Source organism: Hibiscus syriacus, unplaced genomic scaffold (assembly GCF_006381635.1).
Source record: "Hibiscus syriacus cultivar Baekdansim isolate YM2019G1 unplaced genomic scaffold, ASM638163v2 tig00110204_pilon, whole genome shotgun sequence".
NCBI lineage: Eukaryota > Viridiplantae > Streptophyta > Magnoliopsida > Malvales > Malvaceae > Hibiscus > Hibiscus syriacus.
In genome coordinates, this window is record NW_024062626.1 from 1,376,595 (window position 1) to 1,397,061 (window position 20,467).

At 32.7% G+C, this 20,467-nt stretch overlaps 3 protein-coding genes and 2 pseudogenes across 3 annotated transcripts; 2 read left to right on the plus strand and 3 right to left on the minus strand.

Moving 5' to 3' along the window:
* Positions 1-1,433: 1,433 nt before the first annotated feature.
* LOC120219190 lies at positions 1,434-2,731 on the plus strand (annotated as a pseudogene).
* Positions 2,732-9,093: 6,362 nt separating this feature from the next.
* Positions 9,094-10,120, plus strand: LOC120219191 (probable membrane-associated kinase regulator 4). Its single transcript, XM_039216048.1, has one exon. It carries the CDS (start codon positions 9,128-9,130, stop codon positions 10,118-10,120), a length of 993 nt encoding a protein of 330 aa, XP_039071979.1. The 5' UTR covers positions 9,094-9,127.
* Positions 10,121-11,092: 972 nt separating this feature from the next.
* On the minus strand, positions 11,093-12,740 carry LOC120219040 (annotated as a pseudogene).
* A 488-nt stretch (positions 12,741-13,228) lies between these two features.
* On the minus strand, positions 13,229-14,652 carry LOC120219192 (ankyrin repeat-containing protein BDA1-like). Its single transcript, XM_039216049.1, has 4 exons — positions 14,341-14,652; positions 14,052-14,276; positions 13,569-13,952; positions 13,229-13,435 (listed from the first exon to the last, which is right to left on the minus strand). Exons 1-4 carry the CDS (start codon positions 14,650-14,652, stop codon positions 13,229-13,231), a joined length of 1,128 nt encoding a protein of 375 aa, XP_039071980.1.
* A 3,743-nt stretch (positions 14,653-18,395) lies between these two features.
* Positions 18,396-19,878, minus strand: LOC120219193 (ankyrin repeat-containing protein BDA1-like). Its single transcript, XM_039216050.1, has 2 exons — positions 19,285-19,878; positions 18,396-19,184 (listed from the first exon to the last, which is right to left on the minus strand). The coding sequence occupies exons 1-2, from the start codon at positions 19,876-19,878 to the stop codon at positions 18,396-18,398; spliced, it is 1,383 nt and encodes a 460-aa protein (XP_039071981.1).
* Between the last annotated feature and the right edge of the window lie 589 nt (positions 19,879-20,467).

Below are 20,467 nucleotides of genomic sequence, written 5' to 3' on the forward strand. Positions count from 1 at the left end.
ACATTAAAAAAACTTAAATACTTGTTTTACATCAAATACCATATTTATTTGACTCTCTTTTTATCGAAGTAATATTTAGACACTAAATTGTATGCAAATATTTTAATTATTTAACTTTACTTTTTTTTAATCAAATACTAGTTTATATTAACTAAATTTGATTTTATAAAAATGCCATATTTAGACTCGTTTTGAGCCGTCGGTCCCACTTCTCTCGTTTTCCTTTACCTTTGAAAGATTCTTCCGCTTGAAACTCGGAGGAACACATCTTAAATTATAGAATAAATTATATTTAGATGATTAGTTTTATTTTATTTTAATATTTATATATTTTTTTAATTTCATATTTAACGTTTAGTTTAAGTTTTAATTTAGTATCTATCATTAAAAATTTAACAATAATATCAATATATTATTATAGGACTATGACATATAATTATTGAAAAAAATCATATCAATTATTCTTAAAAAAATAAAATTTAAATATCAAAATATAACAAAAATAATAATTGAGGTATTAATTTTGCATTACACATGTTTCAAATGATGGACACAGTACTTTGGAAAAAGGTTTCTGGAAGCCAGAGCGTATAGAAGAGGTAGACGGCGGATTCACACTCAGTTTTCGGAACAAACAATAATTATGAACTTTTATATTTCTAAGCAAATATATTTGGAATTAAAATATTATAACAGAGTACTTCTATGGGGTTTAAAAATAATTAAGATTATTATTTAGTACATTGATAATGAAATAATACTTTTAGTTTAACCAATAAAAGATTATTACGTATCCAGTTTATTTATTAAAATACAATACTTGTATCAGAGTTTTAATCTTATATTTAAATTCCAAATGATAATATCAATCTTTTAATAGGTTATAAGTTTTTTAAAATAAAAGGTAATTTAATATAGAAAGGCTTGAATTCCGGCAATGGCAAAAAGGGACTTTCATGTTTGAAGGAATATATATTTGGCATTATTGTTATATTGAAGCTGCCTATACTCAACGTGTTTTCTGGTCAACTGATTTAATAATCTAACCAAGTCCATTTCAAATGTTACTGTTAACAATCACACCTTGCTTTTCTCCTTTTTATGTTTCTAATGTCTCAAGAATGTAGTCCATCGTTCATTTCGAAAACTTTTAAGTTAGGAAACAAATAGTGATTTGATCAACACAATTATTTGAAAGTCTTCGATAAACTCAAGAACAAATAATTAAAAATTCTCAGTTGATAAATTCTCTCTTCAGGTTGTAGGTTTAATATTCATTATGAGTAAAAATTTCTTTTCTCCCTCCCTCTTGTATGATGTGTTTAGGGGAAAAAACTATTTGAAAGTCAGTTGAAACATAATTAACTTCAAGATTTTGTGACATGATCTTCTTTCAAACAGAACGAAGATTTAATTTTGGGTAAACTACGTCAATGGTCATTGATGTTTGGGTAAGTTTTTGTTTTCACCACTAATATTTCAAAAGTTATAAATAGGTCACTAATGTTATCGTTTGTGACAAAAATGGTCACTGGCCGTTAACAGCCGTTAAGAGGCGTGACGAAAAATACAGCTGGATTGTTATCTGCTGAGGTGGATCGTTGACCGTCATTTTGACTAGCTCTTCTTCTTCTTCTCAACACATTCCCCATCTTCTTTTTCTTCACTTTTCTTCTTCTTTCTTTCTCTTCACTTTTCTTTACTTTCTTTCTCTTCACTTTTCTTCTTTTCCTCTTATCACACACATGACGTAATTCCCATTGTTGAGTGGAGACATCCCAGGCTATTGATGCTCATGAGATACGCTTGTTGGCTAAAACAGGAAAGAAAAATCGGGCTTTTATTGCAGAGGCCGGAGCAATACCACAATTATGTAAGTTGTTGTCGTCTTCAAAACCTGTTGCTCAAGAGAATTCTGTTACCGCAATGCTGAACTTATCCATTTATGATAAAAACAAAAACTGAATTATGGGCGATGATTGTTGTCTAGGTTCGATTGTCGAAGTCTTGAGGCTGGGGCTCACATCGGAGGCCAGGGAAAATGCGACAGCAACACTGTTTAGCCTCTCAGCAGTGCATGCCTATAAGAAGAGAATAGTCAATCAGGGAGGAACAATCGAAGCCTTATCAGGGTTGTTGAGAGTTGGGACTCCGAGAGGGAAGAAGGATGTTGTAATTGCTTTATTTAATCAGTCGACTCATTTGGAGAATTGTGCAAGAATGATTGAAGCCAGAGTTGTTACAACACTAGTAGGAGCTTTGGGGAATGAAGGGGTAGCGGAGGAAGCTGCAGGTGCATTGGCCTTGATCGTCAGGCAACCAATTGTGGCTGAAGCTGTGGGGAAGGAAGAAATGGCAGTGGTGGGGTTAATAATAATGATGAGGTGCAGATCCGCTAGAGGTAAAGAGAATGCAGTGGCAGCGTTGCTCGAGTTGGGCCGCAACGGTGGGTATGCTGCGACTGAAAGAGTGCTAAAGGCTCCATCATTGGCCGGCTTGCTTCAGACACTGTTGTTCACGGGCACAAAGCGGGCAAAAAGAAAGGCTGCATCGCTTGCTAGAGTGTTTCAGAGGTGCGAGAATGCATCCTTACATTTCGGTGGACTGGGTGTTGGATATGCATTTGCAGGCAACTCGGCAGCTTTGAACAGGGATTCACGATTCGCCGACGATGTCTCGGTGCCTATGTCCATCTCTGTGCAGGTTTTGTAAAGGCATACATCACAATGTGGTTTATAAATATGTTGTAAATTTAGTTGGTAATATATTTACAAATTCTTTCATTGAAATTCAGATGATATGAAAAAGAAAAAAACCATTACAGAACTGAGAATATCTGATCCTGTGTTGGGAGAATGGAATTTAGAATATACGAAATGCAAAATCGGCTGTTGTTTCCTTACCAATTGTTTAGACCGTTATATGTTAATCACAAATGAAACGAAGAAAATAGAAAACATAGCTCCATTGTTCATTTAATACCAAAATTAAAGTCGTTTCAATTTTCAACTTTTTGATTCGATGCGAAAGAAGAAAAGTGAAGAGAAAGAAAGAAGAAGAAAAGTGAAGAAAAAGAAGATGGGGAATGGGTTGAAGAAGAAGAAGAGCCAGTCAAAATGGCGGTCAACGATCCACCTCATCAAATAACGGTCCATTTGTATTTTTCGTCACGCCTCTTAACGGATGTTAACGGCCAGTGACCATTTTGTCACAAACGATAACGTTAGTGACCTATTTGTAACTTTTGAAACATTAATGGTGAAAACAAAAACTTACCCAAACATCAGTGACCATTGGCGCAGTTTACCCTTTAAATTTACATGTTTAGTCTTTATTATTACACCAGACTATAAAGATTTCTTATTGGTTTCATGTCTGATGAAAGAGGTTTTATCCACGTTATTTCATACGTAACGTCTACAAGACTCTTATACTCGGTTTCAACTATTGATCTGGAGATAGAGCCTTGCTTTTGTTAACTCTAAAATCACATATAATGGCCAATATTTACACAATACCCATAAATTGAGCTTTGATCTTTAGTGTCACTTCCCCGATCAACGTCAGCAAAAACTGTTACAATTAGTTTTTGTTGTCGCTGAAGAACAAACCAAAGTTCATAGTCAATTGTATTGTATAAGTACTTGAGGATTGTTTTTAATGCCAAGCAGTAAGCAAGTTTAGACTGTTGCATGTATTGAGTAACCTTGTTAATAGAGAAGACTGATCTTTACACTAATCATTAAACCTTCATCAAGACTGATTTATCAAGATGCTCCAAGAATAATCATTATTGGAAAATCCTATTAATTCCATCCTGCCACACATAGAAATGACAATGACATAATGTCTCATCCTAACAACGGCAGCTGATAATTTAGTGAATTCCACGATGGAATGCCTTGGGTACTTGCCAATCATCTTGCTAAACACAGTTAAAGCATCACCAACACTATCGAAGCCATCATATTGCTTTCTCTTTCCACATACAGACATGGATTTCTTATCTAAAGCATCGATGCGGGTAGAGAAGAGGTTAACAGAAGAAGAAGAAAAAGAAGAGTGGAAAATAGAGAGTTTCCTTCCAGCATTCACAACAGAACGAAGAATCAGAGAAGAGTTAAGCTTACCCATATCTTGAAATGGAAAAGAAAGAGCTGAGCTTGAAATGGTGGCAGTGCCAATTGAACAACCTTTTTTTTTTTCTCGCTTGTGACTTTCTGTTACAAAACGATGGTCGTTTAAACCCTTCGGTGACTGTCTGTTACAAAATCGTAAAATAAACTAGAGTAAATTACAGTAGAGGTAAATTTTGTTTCATTTGCTTTCGATTTTGGGCACTCAAATTTTGATTCTTACAATTTATTCATTTACGTTATCAACTAATAACAATTCATTCACACGTTAATTTAACCCGACTTTAATAAAATATCAATTTATCTCTTGAAAAACTCTATTTTAATAATTTATCTCGATGAGATTTGGATGGATGCTGGTATTTGAATATCCATTATTCAAGTTCAATTTTCCACATAATTAAAATTTAGATAACAAACTGTTTAGACTAATTTTATTTTTTATGTTTAATAGATTCGTATTATCTTTTTACTTAGTAAATTTAAATATTTGGAGAATAGTTTAATTAAATCAGATTTAGATAATAACACTCAAATTTGTGGATAATGATAAATAAATCTTAGTTTTAAAACAGATTTAAAAGTTAAGATTTAGATTTTATTGAAATTTAAGAGTTAAGAGTTAGATATTTGACATGTTATCAGCTTATCATATCCTTTTTAAGCTATGTTTAGATTCTTCTATTATGAGTAAATATAAATTTATGTTCAATATATTTTTTGGGTAATTAAATATTCAAATTTTTAATTATATATTTTCACTTCTGGTTGGTTCATATTCATAATTTAAGATTGTTTAGTTAAAGTAATAATTTGTGTTACATGTTTAAAAGTTCCTAGACCGCCTGTGTCCAAATATCTACGGGTGAAAAAGGATGTCAGGACTAAGTTGTATAAAAACTGTATAGAGATGAATGATGGGATTAATATGTAGCTGTGCATTGTTTGGGGACTGTTTGTACAGTTTTTTAACAGTTTGACTGCTTTCTTTTGTATATATAAAAGCTTACTTATCCAAAAAAAAATATTAATTAATTACTACAATTTTTTCTTTTTCGCACTTTTTTTAAGATTTATTTGTTCATGAAAAAACATCATTGTCAAATTAAACATAATTGTATATAATTAATTGAATAATTTAATTAAGTTATTTTATATTTAGATTAAATTAATTGGTTAATTTAATCGTGCTTATATTTTATTTTTTGGGTTCGGTTTATACTATATTGAGTTTAATTAGGTTGGATTTTACATGGTTATTGCCCATTGGGTATGTATTGGACTCAGTATGGTTATGCGCTCAGGACTTATTTATGGTTCATTATACAAATTGGTACTTGGTATTTGAAATTTTTTGTTTCAAATTGATATATGTAATTGATTTTTTTTACAAATTGATACATGTGTTGAGTTGTTATTTTAATAGTTAATTAAACTTTTAACGTGATATTGATCGATCAAAACGATGATATTATTATATGTCATATGTCATAATTCGTTGAAATACTACAATAATATCGTGAACTAATTTCATAACTTTATTTTTTCTAAAATTAAATATCAAGTTGAGATCTTTTTCCTATTAAATGAAATATAGATTAAGTATAAAAAAAATCCGATCCTCTTCGACCTTTTATGGCAAAGCCTCCACAAGCTGGTGGGGTGGCTATAAATAATAAAGGAATAATGCCAAAAATAGCCTCCAGTGTTTATCAAAATAGTTATTTTCACCCCTATTCTATTTTTAAGTGTTTTAGTCCCTATTGTTTTACTTTGAGGCAAAAAACTCCATTTATAGATGAAAATCATTAGTTAACACATGATTAATGCTTCAAAATAGGAGGTTTTTTAACTTAAAATGAAACGTTAAGAGCTAAAATACCCCAAAAAAGAATAAGAGACAAAATAATTATTTTGTCAAATGTTATGGTTCTTTTTACCCTAAAATGAAACGTTGGATGCTAAAATACTTTAAAAAATATATATAATATGAGGTAAAATGATCCTTTTAGTAAATTTCGTTAGCAAAAGTCTGTGTGGTGGGTGATGCAGAGTGCTTTTTCGTTATTTCTGGTGCTGGTTGGATACCCGGCAATTGTGTCCCTCCGGTCGAGCTCCGACAAGGCTCTGCTTTTATCGTTTGGTTCTCGAATCGAAGCAACCCACGACACTGGCAATATCCTGGTTTTCTGGGTGGTGGGTCTCTTCGATTAATGCTTCTGTGGCTATCTTTTGCTCCTACTTTCGTTGTTTGTCGGCAGAATTTTCATTTTCTTTTTCCATTTCTTTGGTTCCGTATTTGAGAATGGGAAAGCTCAGCAAAATCATGATTCGCTTTTAAGATTTCGTCGGATAATATATTTTTCTTTTCACCTCTCTTAGAATCAAATTCATGATGAAATTGTATCATAAATTCAGATCCCATCACTACACTGGACCAAATCTGTTGTTGTTTAGGTTATCTTGCCTTGATTTTAAGTCATGAAAGGCAGGGTGTAAAAGAGAGATAAATGATCGCAGTACACTCGGATTTGATTCAACAAAATAATTAACTTTAATTAGCACACAGTTAATTGGATTTGCAGTTGAGAATGGCATTTAAATTCTTTCGGCTTAATTGTTTATGAGCCCCTTGTACTTTTTACAAAAATCAATGTGAACCTTAAATTTTTCTCATGTAATATGTTCTTCAAACTCAAAAGAAGAAAAAAAGTAAACGCGATGATTTTATCAATAAAAATCATCATTGATTGTTACCGTACTAATTTGACAGTTTACAAAGTTGTTTTTGACAATATCTTGATGCTAATATGACTATTTATATATTCAGATGAGTTTAATTGATTTTTCTAAAAAGTTTTGAAGACTTAATTGATTTTCTTTAAAATGTTGAAGATTTATTTATTTATTACAAAATTAAAAAAAAATTATCTAAAATATTAAATATTAAAAAAATAAAAATATTTACTTTTAAGATGTTTGTCTTGCTTCTACTTCAAAATATAAGTATCCAATTATGTTACGATGAATTGAGGTGTCATTCTTCACCATCTAGGTTGTTAAAGGCAAATTAATAACACTATAAAGAATCATTGACATGTGGACACTGGACAGTCACATTAATAGTGTAACGGTAAACGAAACTTTTCGTCGATTGAAAACCACATTGATTATTATCTTTAGGTTTACAAGTCGCATCCAATACAAAATAAGGGTAACATATACAGATGGTGTCGACAATAGGATATTATTTTATTGAGTCTTCGACTATTGAATGTTATAAATAGTCTTTTAACTATAGGATGTTGTTTTATTGAGTCATCCGATTATTAAAAGTTATAAAATGATTATCAACCTATTCATGTGTTTCAAACTCGTTTTTTCGTTAAAAATTTAACGGTTGTCTGAGCTGGACATTAACATGTTGACTGAGACATGATAGAATCATATTTTAATGATGTCTACTAGTATCGATGTTGCTTTCAAGCACTGGCTCAACGACGTAATGTAAACATAGACTCGATTTATAAAATACAACTCAAACAGTTCTAGAACCAGATTTTATCATATCACAATGAGCATGTTAATGTCCAGCTCAAACAGTCACTAATCTTTTAACAAAAAATTGACGAGTTTGGACCATATGAATCGTCGGGTGATTATTTTATAACTTTTAATAGTCAGAGAACACAACAAGCAACACTCTATAATCAGGTGATCATCTTATAACTTTCAATAGTAAAGGTACACAATGAAACATCACTCTATAATCTGGAGAGTATTTATATACTCTACCCTACAAAATAATCACGGGTTATATTATTTTAAAAAAAATATGTGAGTGTTAGTAACCATTAAATCAATTATTTTCAACGAAATAAATGGATTTAATTGACATAGTTTGATAAGTTCAAATTTTAAAATTAAAATCGGAACAAATTAAACCTTTAAGTTAATAGAACTCAAATCATAGTAAAGACTATAATTATGTTCCACATCAACAGTGCAACACCCTCATTGTTGCTGGTTTTTAAACACGCATTAGAAGCTCCGGAAATAGAAAAGATTAAATAAGAACCCCAGTACTTGTATCATTGGAATGTCTTATCGTTTTAATGGTTGTGAGTGGAAAGGAAAAGAAAACAAGGAAACTCATTTCATCCACATTTTCCTCACATGATTCCCATCCCACCATCGAATGTCGCTTCATTTGTTCTTTTCTTACCTAAAGTCGACAACTCCCGCATTCTTTCTTTGTCTTTTTTAATACAAAAATGTCTTTCCATGTATTACTATTTTTCCATTTTTAAAAAACTGATTTATGGATAAAATTAAATTAAAAACCATTTATTTTATTTTAAAGAAAACATATTGATTAATAGTAATGATTAGTATAACAAAAATTAGCTTTATGAATCCTTATTAATGACGTTAAAGTCACCATGATTAGTATAAGATAGTAGAACCATACAGCTTGGAAATCATTCTTTGATTCTTGTTGGGTTCTAAATATTTAATTAAGTATCAAAAGAAGGGTAAATATTTGTTTATTTGTTAGGAAAAAGCATTGGATAAGTAGCCTCCAAAAAGAGGCTTGTCGTATTAGGATAAACTTCGAGAATGATAAATATTAGGCAAGATGTAAAGATTTTAGTCTATGGTTTTTCTTTAAAAATTCATTCAGTTCCTATTATATTTACAGTCAATTAAGTTTTTGTATCGAAATATTTAATTAAGCCATCGAATTATAAAATAAATTAATTAAATTATTTAATATTTTTTATTATTAAATCTTAATAGCTTAGAGATATCATTATTATATGACATATTATGATATTGTTAATTGATTTTTAAAATTTAGTTAAAAATATTAGACTATTTTTAATATTACGCGGCAGCATCAAGGATTTAAAGAGTTTGCTCTCCTTCTGCTATCACGACACTCACCTCCTCACTAAACACAGATTACATTGGAAAGCAGTAAAATAAAAATGGCAGTGAACCGTGTACTACCAAATGAGCTTCAAGTTGAAGATGATGAATACATTGAAATGGAGGTGAGTTCCTACTCCAACTTCTTCTGCAACTCCTCCATAAGCTCACAGCCTCCGCACTTCCCCATTGAGTTCGAGTTTCAAATGTCTTGGTCTTCCATGGAAACCGAGCCCACAACTTCGCCAGCTGATGAACTCTTTTACAAAGGCAAGCTTCTTCCACTTCACCTCCCTCCTCGTCTACACATGGTCGAAAAACTCCTGCAGAATTCCACTTCTTCTGTCTACGAAGATTTTTATACGACACCGTTAACCACCACCGCAACCACCACTCCATATGAATCCTGCAATGTTTCGCCTTCGGAGTCTTGTCGGATTAGCCGAGAGTTGAATCCCGAAGAGTGTTCGTTTGAGTACTCAACCGAAGCTTTAAGCGGCCGCTGCAATGGTGAGAACCACCGGAAAAAGTCGTCATCCATCGGTTCAAAACTGAAGTCTTATAGGGCTTACCTCAATTCTTTGTTTAGTATATCGGGTTGTTCGAGTGAATCGTGTTCGGCTGCAAAAGTTGCAGATGAAGGATCGATTCTAAGACTAAGAGCTAAAGAAAGGTTGGATCGGTCCATGATGATGAAAGCAACAAAGAAAGCTCCATTCGGACAAATTCACCATAGGAGATCGTTTTCTTTGGCCGTCAAACGACAACACTATACGGACAAGTCTTCGTCTTCTAATTCGACATCGTCATCTGGTTCTTCTTCATGTCCTAGCTCAAATGGAACTCAGAATTTGCGATTTCTGAAACGAAGCATCAGCGTGAATGTAGAGGTTGAGAGCCCAATTCAGGGAGCCATTGCTCATTGCAAGCAATCTCAGCTGATAAGGTCCGAACCAGTTGGACCTGATGCTCCAACACTATCGAACCGGACCTTACTGCCGGCACCTATGATCTCCGACACCGACGATATGCAATCAACTTTAAAAGTGTAAATAAATACCAGTTCCCATCAATGACTACAAGCCGCCATGGTTTTCCAGTAACATAAACTAACGCTAAGATGAATATTATTTACACTGTAACCGATCATAAGATAGCAAAACTAATCATGAGTTCGATTCCATTAACCTACCTCTTTAGAACCATTGAGAGACAAATCTGCTTGCTTTGAAAATGTTTAAAAAAATGACCAATACTAATTAACTACGATAATGAACCCAATTACAACTTAAATCTCAGAAACTGAAATAAAATATAATCTAGTAACAATAAAGAAGGCTAAGGCCTTAATACAATTAATATATATCGTAACAGACTGTAATAACATTCATTTCAGTTGGAATTATGATAAATACAACAGAATACAGTTTTAAATACCTAAACAAAGCCCTGGTATATTTAAAGTATCCATCCCACTTTTAAGCAAATTGATATCGTTTAAGCAGATTTTGAGTTTAAGGTTTTGTGCATGTAGATTAGTCAGTTTTCGATCAATCATTTTTCGATTCATGTCAACCTTGGATCTTCGGACTAATTCGAGTTGAGTACGAGTCAAATCGAGTATATATATGAAATTATTTGATATATTAAATCTATAGGTCTAGAAAATTATTTAATTGGTTCTAAAGTGAAATATTAAATTAATAAATCATGATTTGATTAATAAATTAACATAATAGTTTGGATCATTATTTAATAGAATCTAGAATGAATATTCTTCTCACATGATCACCCAATGAAATGAGATGCGAGGAATTTCCAGACTAATAAAAACTTTATTTATCTAAAATAAACAATAATCGACGTGAGTTGAAATATTCTTCCCCTCAAAATACATTATTATAATGTTAACAACAATATATTTTTAGTATCAATTCTTTTACTTCAATAATTAATATTTTCCTTTTTTTATTGAACGAAAAATGAGTAATATATATTAAATTATAAAGCATCTACGTTTGGAATGGAAAATGTTGGAAAATTTAAAAATTGAACAAAATTACAACCCAGGTTTCACACGTCTGATACTAATTAAAGATAAATGGATTCAAAAATAGAATCTTGTCTGAAATATCTTATCCTACACCTTGATGGCATACTTCCTCATTGGGAAATACATTTCCCTCTTCTTCTCCCGTTCCGTCTTCAATGAAGCCTGGGGCAAGCAACAAAACCAACATTCAGACATACAGCCCAACAACCTATACAAATAGTAATAGAACTAAACAGTTACTTGTTGAATGCGTATTAACAGATGATCCAACAACCAAAGTAGAACAGTAGAGCGTGTTATTCCGATTTCAATCTCTTCATTTTTCTTTCATTTCTCTTAAAGTACTAAAGCTCATCACCCGTATCCAACACATATTCAGATATGAGTATGTGAATATAAACCCTGCCCGAAACTTGCAATTGCAAAGGCTTGAATACACACACCTATGTTGGACATAAATCCCACCGGAAACTGCCGCCCGAATCAAAGTGAAACAGACTTGTTAAACAAAATTTAGAAAAAAAAGTAGTCTGCATTATCAAAAGAATGTCGGTACCTGATGCTTGGTAAGCCTTCTCCTAATGGCCCTGGTCTTCTTCGGACGGAGATCAAGGGGCAAGAACTTCTTCTTCTTATATGCCTCCCTCAGTGCGGTCTTCTGCTTCTGTGAGATCACCGTCAACACCTGAGCAATCGACAACCTCACCACCTTTCTGCACCCATACAAACAAAAAGACTCAGAAAAACATAGCAAAGAAACAAATCAATAAAGTAACTAAAATATTCAACAGCCCGTAAACATTTAGATAGCACTCCAAATTGTACAAATTCCAAACCAACATATACATTATGTCCTACCGTGCTCTAGGAAAGCTCAACCAGCCAATCAAATGATATAGATTTCGCTTCTCAGTTAGTAACCAAATGATCAAATTCGAGAAAAAATGGCATATGGTTAAAATAATCATCGATTCAAACATGATTGTTCCATGTATAAAAGTAGAATCGTTTAGCTGTTTCTTCAGGAAAACCAATTTTGTTGTCTTCATCAAAACGATTACTGTTTAACATTTTATAGATCAAACCACATTTTATCAAATATATCAGAAGCATTTTGTTTCAGAGATAGCAAATCAATTTCTCAACATAGGAAAAATAATAAAATAAAGTTACAATAAAAAGTGAAAATCCTTTGTTAAAACAAATGAATATCTCATTTCCCTAAATAAAGTAAGAAATCAAGTTCCATTTTATGCCCCCAATTAGCCATTAACTTAAGATCCACATCTAACACAAAAAACAACAAAGAAACCAATACAGAAAGGGAGAATTTTACATCTTGGAAAGCTTGTTGGGTGCACCGCCGGTCACTTTAGCAACGCGAAGAAGAGCAAGTTCAGCTTTGAGATCTTTCAACTGAGCTAAAAGCTCAGTTTTTTATTTCTGTCTCAACTCATGGACCTTGATTCTCGCTGTTTTTTTTAGTGATTTACAAACAAAAACATGAAACAAAGATTAAAAGAAATTAAGCATCCATCTTTATTTTTTATCTTTTGCTTCCAATATAAAGAGGTCATGTTTGATGTATTTGAAGAGTTACCCATAGCTTCTTTTGATGTTCTGCTGCAGTGACTGCAATGGCTGCTTCTCTCAGTCTTACGCAAAATATGTCGAACCCCTAATATTAGGAGAAGACTAGGGTTTTAAAGAATTGGGCTTTCAAGATTGGGTTTGTGTGGATTAAGACTAATGGAGGAAAGTAGGAGGGTGGAGCAAAATTCGGTTAAAACTCCAATGGATCATACTGAAGTAAATATAGTTAAGGGTAAACTACATCTATGACCACTTAATAATGGAGAGATTCCAATTTGACCATCGATACTTATATATTAAGTCCTTAATATTTACATATTTTCATCAATTTAGTCCTAATTTTAATGACATGTGTTACAACACCTAAGCTGTAGGCATCCATATACAAAAAATGCCATCAAGTACGTATTGCGAATAAAACATCAACGTCCAGGGTCCTAGAGAGCTCATGTCAAATTCTTTCCACATCCGGGTTCGGGACCTGATCTCGCCTATGATCTGCCGAATCGATTTGCTAAACATAAGCAACCCGAAGAAGAGCAAGAATGGGAATAATCCAAACAGAACTAAGAAGAAAAGGCTGACGTATGCTCAAGTATAGGTTGGTGCAAAGATTATCATGGAGCAGAAGTAGCAGATGACCATCATGTAAAGCGGGATGGCAAGGAGCAGGAAAAGATGAAAACTTGAGAGGAGGAATACGGTTACAAGATCCGTGAACCTGAAAGTTGCGAGGTTCAAGAACCAAAACAACCCATACATCTGCGGATTCATGATTGTTTCACCGGTTTTTTCCGTTTTATTACCAAAGATCCACACAGACGTATTAACAAAGTTTTTATTGGAGAAATTACCCGTGCTAGGGATGTTCGAGGGGGCCATAGCCGAGCCGGGGCCCTGGCATTGTCGTCACCATTGTCTTGCCAAATACTACCTGGTGGACTTAACGGCGATTGGTAGATTGCTGTGATAACCAGAGCCATAATCACCAGCATCGTGTTGATCATGTCCACGGACATGCTGTGCCTCGTACGATCTGCCAGCACTTTTATTCTTTCCAAAGTAACTTTACCTTTCAACTGGTTAATCTTGGTATTGACTTCGTCACTCCTGTTTCTGTTTTCTTCGTCCTTGTCTCGTTTGTTAGTACCTTGTATGATGTCAAGAGCCGTCAAACCACTCGAATCCTTAGCATTTACGTGTAACCAAAGTTGGGAATCTAACAACAGTTTTAGCGCCTGCATGCATTGGTAATGGAAAACAGAACAACCAATAATAGTTTATCGAAAAGAGGTTTTCGGAATGCGACGTAAATCAAAGAATAGAATTGCACATACCCAATGTTTTCCGCTCTTAGCCGCAAAGTGCAACAGAGTGTTGCCATCGTCGTCTTTCCAATTCGCCAATTTTTTCTCAAAGGACAAGACACTACGTTGAGTCCGGCGGGTCCTTTGAAGCCATCCAATTAGGAGGGTAAAAGCTTCGATCTGGTCTTCTTTCAAAGCAAGATGTAACGCAGTCTCGTCTTCGATGCATCCAGGGCAAGCATCAAGAAAGAAGCTCTAAGTTCCCCATTGTAACTACATAATGGAAAGGAGTCATCCCTTCCCATCCTTTGACGCGAACCAGATCTTTATCGGTCTTCAACAGTCGAAGCACTAGCTTAGCCTGCTCTGTTCTCAGCGCCAAGTGCATGGGACTAAACCCATTTGGGTTTAGCTTCTCGGTAAACAAAGGCTTCAAGCTCATCATCTCCATCGCAAAACGAAAGCGCCGATTGTCTGCTGCTACATGAAGTTTGCCTGCTGCTACATGAAGTGGAGTCTCGACGAAAGGAACTTGGTCGAGGCGTTCCAAGATGTAGGGATCATCTCGAATTAGAAGGTGCAAGGCATCAATGTTTTCTGTTTCAGCTGCTTCCTTCAAACTTGGATCCATCTCCGTATTTTTTTTCCTGTCTGTAAGGATTCAATTGAAGAAGTATAATGGAAACGGTGAAGATAAGTAAAAGAACATCAACTTTATAGCCATCTAAAATGCAACGTAAAGGGTCGTTATTTGAAAATTAACTGTTCCATTTTGGAAAGAATATGTCCTAATTGCTTCACTTTAAGTAAACAAAGCCTCAAAGTGACGGGTAAGATGAGAGCAAGTAAAGCAAGTAGGATGAGGTTCACCTGGAAACTCGTCTCTTTATAATATTCTGATTGGCTTGGTCCTACTTCATGAAAAAGTACCTAACTCAGTCCTTAAGAAAAGAATTAAATAGACATCAGATTTGGTCGCGCTTCAAATCTTTAACACTGAATTGGAGAAGCCGGAGAGAAGCAAAATTAAAGCAAGCAAAAGAAAAAATCTATTTTTTCCATAGAATTTCCAGATACTTTAAATTATAGATAGTTGAATATAGTATAATTTTATACAAAAAAACATTTTTTATTAAAAAGAATTAGATTAATCGTTATTGAATAGATTTTTAAAAATTTAAATTTAAGTAGAAAAAATTAGAAAATCGAGATTTATATAGATTATTTTACGAAAACGATATATTAAAAAAAGGTTATTATAACCAAACAAAAAAATTATTAACTGACCCTATTACCATATGATATGGGGTGAGAGATACGATAGTAGCATGCCCCCAATACCAGGTTGAGAGCAGTTTCCGTGGGAGACCTCCAGCAGTCAGAATTATGAATTGCCCACCGTGGGATTCAATCCCACGACCACAAGGTTAAGAGCTTTGCTCTCTTACCAACTGAGCTAGACAGACAATTATTATTATTATTATTATTATAACCAAACAATTTCTTTTTTATTTCATAAAAAAATGTTAAAATCCATTTTTTCATTCTTTTTACTAAATAATAAAAAAAGAATTGCAGAAAATTATTATCATTTTCTTTTCAGTCTCAACTCATTAAAAAAAACAAACCTTAAGAAAATAAGGAATAAAAGAAAAACCCATTTATTTTAAAAAGTTCCAACGTATTGATAACTTCAATGGCTATATATTCGAGATTTTAACCTAGTAAAACTTGGCTGACCTTTACTATTGAAAAAAACAAGGGTAAACTATATTTATAGTATCTTAACTATTATTTTTGTTCCGTTTTGGTCATCTAATTATTTTTTTTTTCAAAATCATACCTAATTTTACGTTTTGATTTCATTTTGGTCATCTGTTGTTAAAAAATTAACAGAAGTGTTAACATGATATTTTTAATTTTTTTCAATAAAGACGTGGCACTACCTTATGGTGACACATCAGTATCATCATTTTTTAACGACGGGTGACCAAAATGTAACATTAAGTATGATTTTAAAATAAATAAAAAAAGATGAGTGACCAAAACAGAACAAAAGTGATAGTTGGAATACTAAAAGTGTAGTTTACCTAAAAATTAATTTGAGTTGAAATGTTTTAAATATAATTCAAAAAATTTAAATATTTAATATTATTATAAAAAAAACAGTGCTATGATAAATTAAAATTTTAAAAATATAATAATAAGAGGTTGTTTGTTTGGCTCTGAATGGTTCCTTCAGCATTCAGCGCTGAATGATTCCATTCAGCATTCAGCACGTTTGTTTCACACTTATGAATGATTCAGTGCTGACTGATTCAGCATCAAAGTACATTCTGAATGATTCAGAGCCATTATTAAATAGCATGTCACATTCAGAGCTAATTTATACATAGCTTCTGAATTATTCAGCGCTTAATTATTCTGAAGTAAACAAACAACCCCTAAGTGTTGGGTGTAACAGTAAGATATAGTATACTTTTAAAGAAAAAAAATATGAATTTGAGTCTTAGAAATAATAACCCAAACATTCGAAGGAGGACTTATGGTGCTAATGTCTAAAAGTTTATAAAAAAGAAGAAAGAAACACAGTTTAAGAATTTTAAATATTTACTCATTATGTAATTATATTATTAAAAGGTTTAATATTTCATTCAATTATATAAATTGATAACTAATAAAATATGATTATTTCATTCAATTATATAAATTGATAACTAATTCAATTATATTACATGAACCAAATAATCCCGTAAGATACATTTTGTTTTTCTCTTTTCCTATTATTATTTAAGTTTATCGGTGTAAATTATTGTAAAATAGATAAAAGGAAAAGTTCCAGAGTGGAGTGAAGGAATCAAAGTTTGGAATCAAATTAAATATGATCAATATATACTTTAATTTAACATACATACATTCATTAATATGTCCATATAATGATGTTTAAAAAATAAAAATTATTTATCAAAATATATTTATAAATATCATATTATTATATTAAAAGTTTAATAATATAATTATTAAAATATATGAAATTACTAATAAACATAATTATTTAAAGAATATAAAACTTATGGGTAAAAGACTAAAATAGTCCCTTAATTAGAGGGTGTGTTTTTATCAACTCCCTTGATTATGGAAAGTTATCAAATGATTACCCGATTTAAAATATTTAACAAAAGTAACAAGTCGGTCTATTATGTTAAAAAAAATTAACGGATGATGATTTGACAGTTAATAAAATTAGTATAATAAAACTTTTAGCCCTAAACTTTACACTTTATTTTAATTTAGTCTTAATTCTAAAAATAACACTCAAACATATTAATACTTAATCAATTTAATCCCTTCATACATTTTTAACAACACCAATCAATATATAAATGAACTATTTGTGTATTTGATTATGATATAGTTTTGTCTGTTTGGTGTCTTTATATTTTAAAAAAAAAGTATTAATGATAAATTTATTATTATGGTTTAATTTTAAAGGAAGTCGAAGGATTATAGATTAATTTTTTTAAGTTTGAGGCATTTTTTATGAAATGAATATTGGATTCGTGTTTAAGAGGTTAACAAAATGAGTGAATTGAAAATTCTAAGGTGTAATAATCTTTGGTAACGGTGGGTAATGCCGATTGACAGTGACCAACGTCGACAAGGGTAAGTGGAGGCTGACGGTGAGAGATTTTGGTCAATTTCAATGATTAATTTGATATTTTATCTGAAGTTTAGTGGTTAAAATAATATTTCATCCAAAATTTAGAGGTTATTGAAATTCAAGGGTTAAATTAAAGTTAATCTATTTTGCTAACATTTCATATCATTAAACTAATAAGAGTTAATGTCTTAGTAGTTGTTGGTTAATGTCTCAATGACCAAAATATAGCATAAGTGGCTAAATTTGATTAATCGATATAAGTCATCTAAAAGCAACTTATTAAATTCGATGAGTAATAATATATAAATATGAAAGCAAAATGATCAATTTAGTAATTTACCCTAAAGTTTTTCTCATCTCCCTCTTGAGAGTAGATATAAAGTAATCTTTTGTGGTACTGTAATCAATAATCATTACTCTAAGATACATTAGGAATCCTAAACTTATTTCAAGCCACGTCGATATATACACATTATATGTCGTTAAACTTTGTATTTTATGTATACATATAAAATAAAATATTTAAATTATCTATAATTTTATTGAACTTTTAAATAAGAGAATATTATATAACTTAAATAAACTCATAGCCCTTAGGATGTTTCAACATTAGGACTCAAATAATTTATTAAATATTAACTCTTATATAGCAATCAATATTATTTTGAATAAAATACATTATTCGGTATCACATTTGAGATGAGAAAATCTCTCTAAACTTTGTCACCCATATATTTCCTAAGACTTCTTGCATGTCCAATGATTCTGAACATTATAGGTAAACTAAGAAAAGGAAGAAAAATCAAGACTACAACAGCCGATGTGGGAGATATGTCAATTGTAGAACTCAGTTGGCAAAAATATAAAAGAAGTAAAGGCGGTAAAAGAAGCCATGTTACCCCACTGGCAACAATCGCAAGCAGCCCCAGCGTCAAAATAAATGTCATAATGAAAGCTAGAGTGTTTGGAACATAAAACAGAAGAAAAGCCGCCGAATTCAATGCCGATTTCCCCTCTTTCGAGTTAACACGATGGAGTGATTTGTCCCTAAACGTCGGTCCATCATTTGGAAGCACGTACTTTTGAAGCATCTTCCGTGAGACGAGACTACGAGGCTCGAGATGATCGTGCGAGTCTCCACCATCGCCTTGTAAAACACCACCGGGAGGGCTAAGAGTGGCTTGGTAAGTCGATGTTAGAATGAGGACTAATATCACAAGAACAGCACCACTTCTTTCGGTTGACATGTTTGCGATGTCATGAAGCACTTCGCCAAATGCTCTTTCGGTAAATGTAATAGTCGATCTTAATTGTTCGTGTAAGGGTTGAGGCCTTGGAGTCGAGGAAGCATTCAAAGCTTCGGTATTGAGTAGAATTCGCCTAACATCTTTCTTTGAAGCCTCGTCTGGGGTTTGAAGTTCTTGTATGACATCCAATGGTGTTTTACCACTTGAATTGATCTCATTCACATTAACTTTGCAATCTAATAACAATTTGATCATCTGCTCGATTGATATAAAATGTTAAAGAGATATATTCGATCAATATAATAGAGATATCGTATCGTTTTAAAAAGACCAGTAATTCGTAAGATTGCAGTACCTTAGGTTGATTATTGTATGCAGCAACGTGCAATACAGTGTTGCCATCCTTGTCTTTCCAATTCAATAGCTTTTTCCCTGTGGAACAGCTGTAAAAATAGGTCCTCCGAAGCAATTGCACCAGGACACGAAGAGCTTCGAGTTTGTTGTTCTTCGCAGCAACGTGCAAAGCAGTCTCGTCCCGAATCGTCACGTCGTGTATAGATTCGGGACAAGCAACTAAAAATTTGGCCAAAAGATTAAGGTTACCGTGCTGAGCTGCATAATGTAAAGGCGTGCAGCCTTCTCTACCTTTGACACGAATAAGATCTTTATCCGTTTCCACGAGACGAAGCAGAGTTCCCTCATTTTGAAATGCCAAGTGAATCGGACTATAGCCCTCTTTGTTCAGCTTCCTGGCAAATGATGACTTCAAATTCATAACCTCCACCGCGAAATCTACATGCCCCGACGCTACAGCTACGTGCACCGGAGTGTCGACGAACGGAATTTCACTGATTCGGTCTAGAATATATGGATCTCTCCCGATTACGTCATACAAGCCATCTATATTTCCTGCTTTAGCTGCCTCGTTTAACTTGTTTCTCAAACACATAGCAAGAGGATTGTAAAATTGATTAAAACAAAAGAAGCCAAATTTAAACGATTTTACCTTGTTGACTATATATATAGTAATCCAAAAAATACAATTAAGGAACCAGCAGCACAAATAATGATGGAATTTACTAGAAAATGATCCCCGGAAATATTCTGTAGGATCCTTTGTTAAGAAGGAATATTCTAATTGACTTCACTGTTTATCCAATTCGTTTACCAATCAACAAGCAATATTTACTCGATGAATTTTAACTAATAACATTACCCCGGAAACTTCCTTTTAATCGAGTTTTTCCTCATTATCTGCAATAAAATTGATAATTGTTGGGATACTGGGGACAAACATTCACGATAATATCCAAGTTTGATAGTTAATTCGTGCGGAAAAAACAAGGGATCAATGTTTTATAATATATTTTCACTCTGTTTTATTTATTTTTAATATATTAATGTTATATGTAGAAATCAAACGATCTCAATAGTTAAGGAATGATTGTTATTTTGAGAGGTTTCGTGTTCAATCATACTGTCTTTAAGGGTATTTGAGTGTTCATTAAGGTATAATTAATTAATCCTACCTAGAGGAG

Excerpts from the sequence above, each read along its gene's own strand:
- LOC120219193 (XM_039216050.1), bottom strand. The coding sequence starts at position 19,878 with ATGTGTTTGAGAAACAAGTTAAACGAGGCAGCTAAAGCAGGAAATATA. Across the intron at positions 19,185-19,284 it reads CATACAATAATCAACCTAAG|ATGATCAAATTGTTATTAGA; the intron begins GTACTGCAATCT and ends TCAATCGAGCAG.
- LOC120219191 (XM_039216048.1), top strand. The coding sequence starts at position 9,128 with ATGGCAGTGAACCGTGTACTACCAAATGAGCTTCAAGTTGAAGATGAT.
- LOC120219192 (XM_039216049.1), bottom strand. The coding sequence starts at position 14,652 with ATGGATCCAAGTTTGAAGGAAGCAGCTGAAACAGAAAACATTGATGCC. Across the intron at positions 14,277-14,340 it reads TGAAGACCGATAAAGATCTG|AGCTTCTTTCTTGATGCTTG; the intron begins GTTCGCGTCAAA and ends TGGGGAACTTAG. Across the intron at positions 13,953-14,051 it reads CTAAGAGCGGAAAACATTGG|GCGCTAAAACTGTTGTTAGA; the intron begins GTATGTGCAATT and ends CAATGCATGCAG.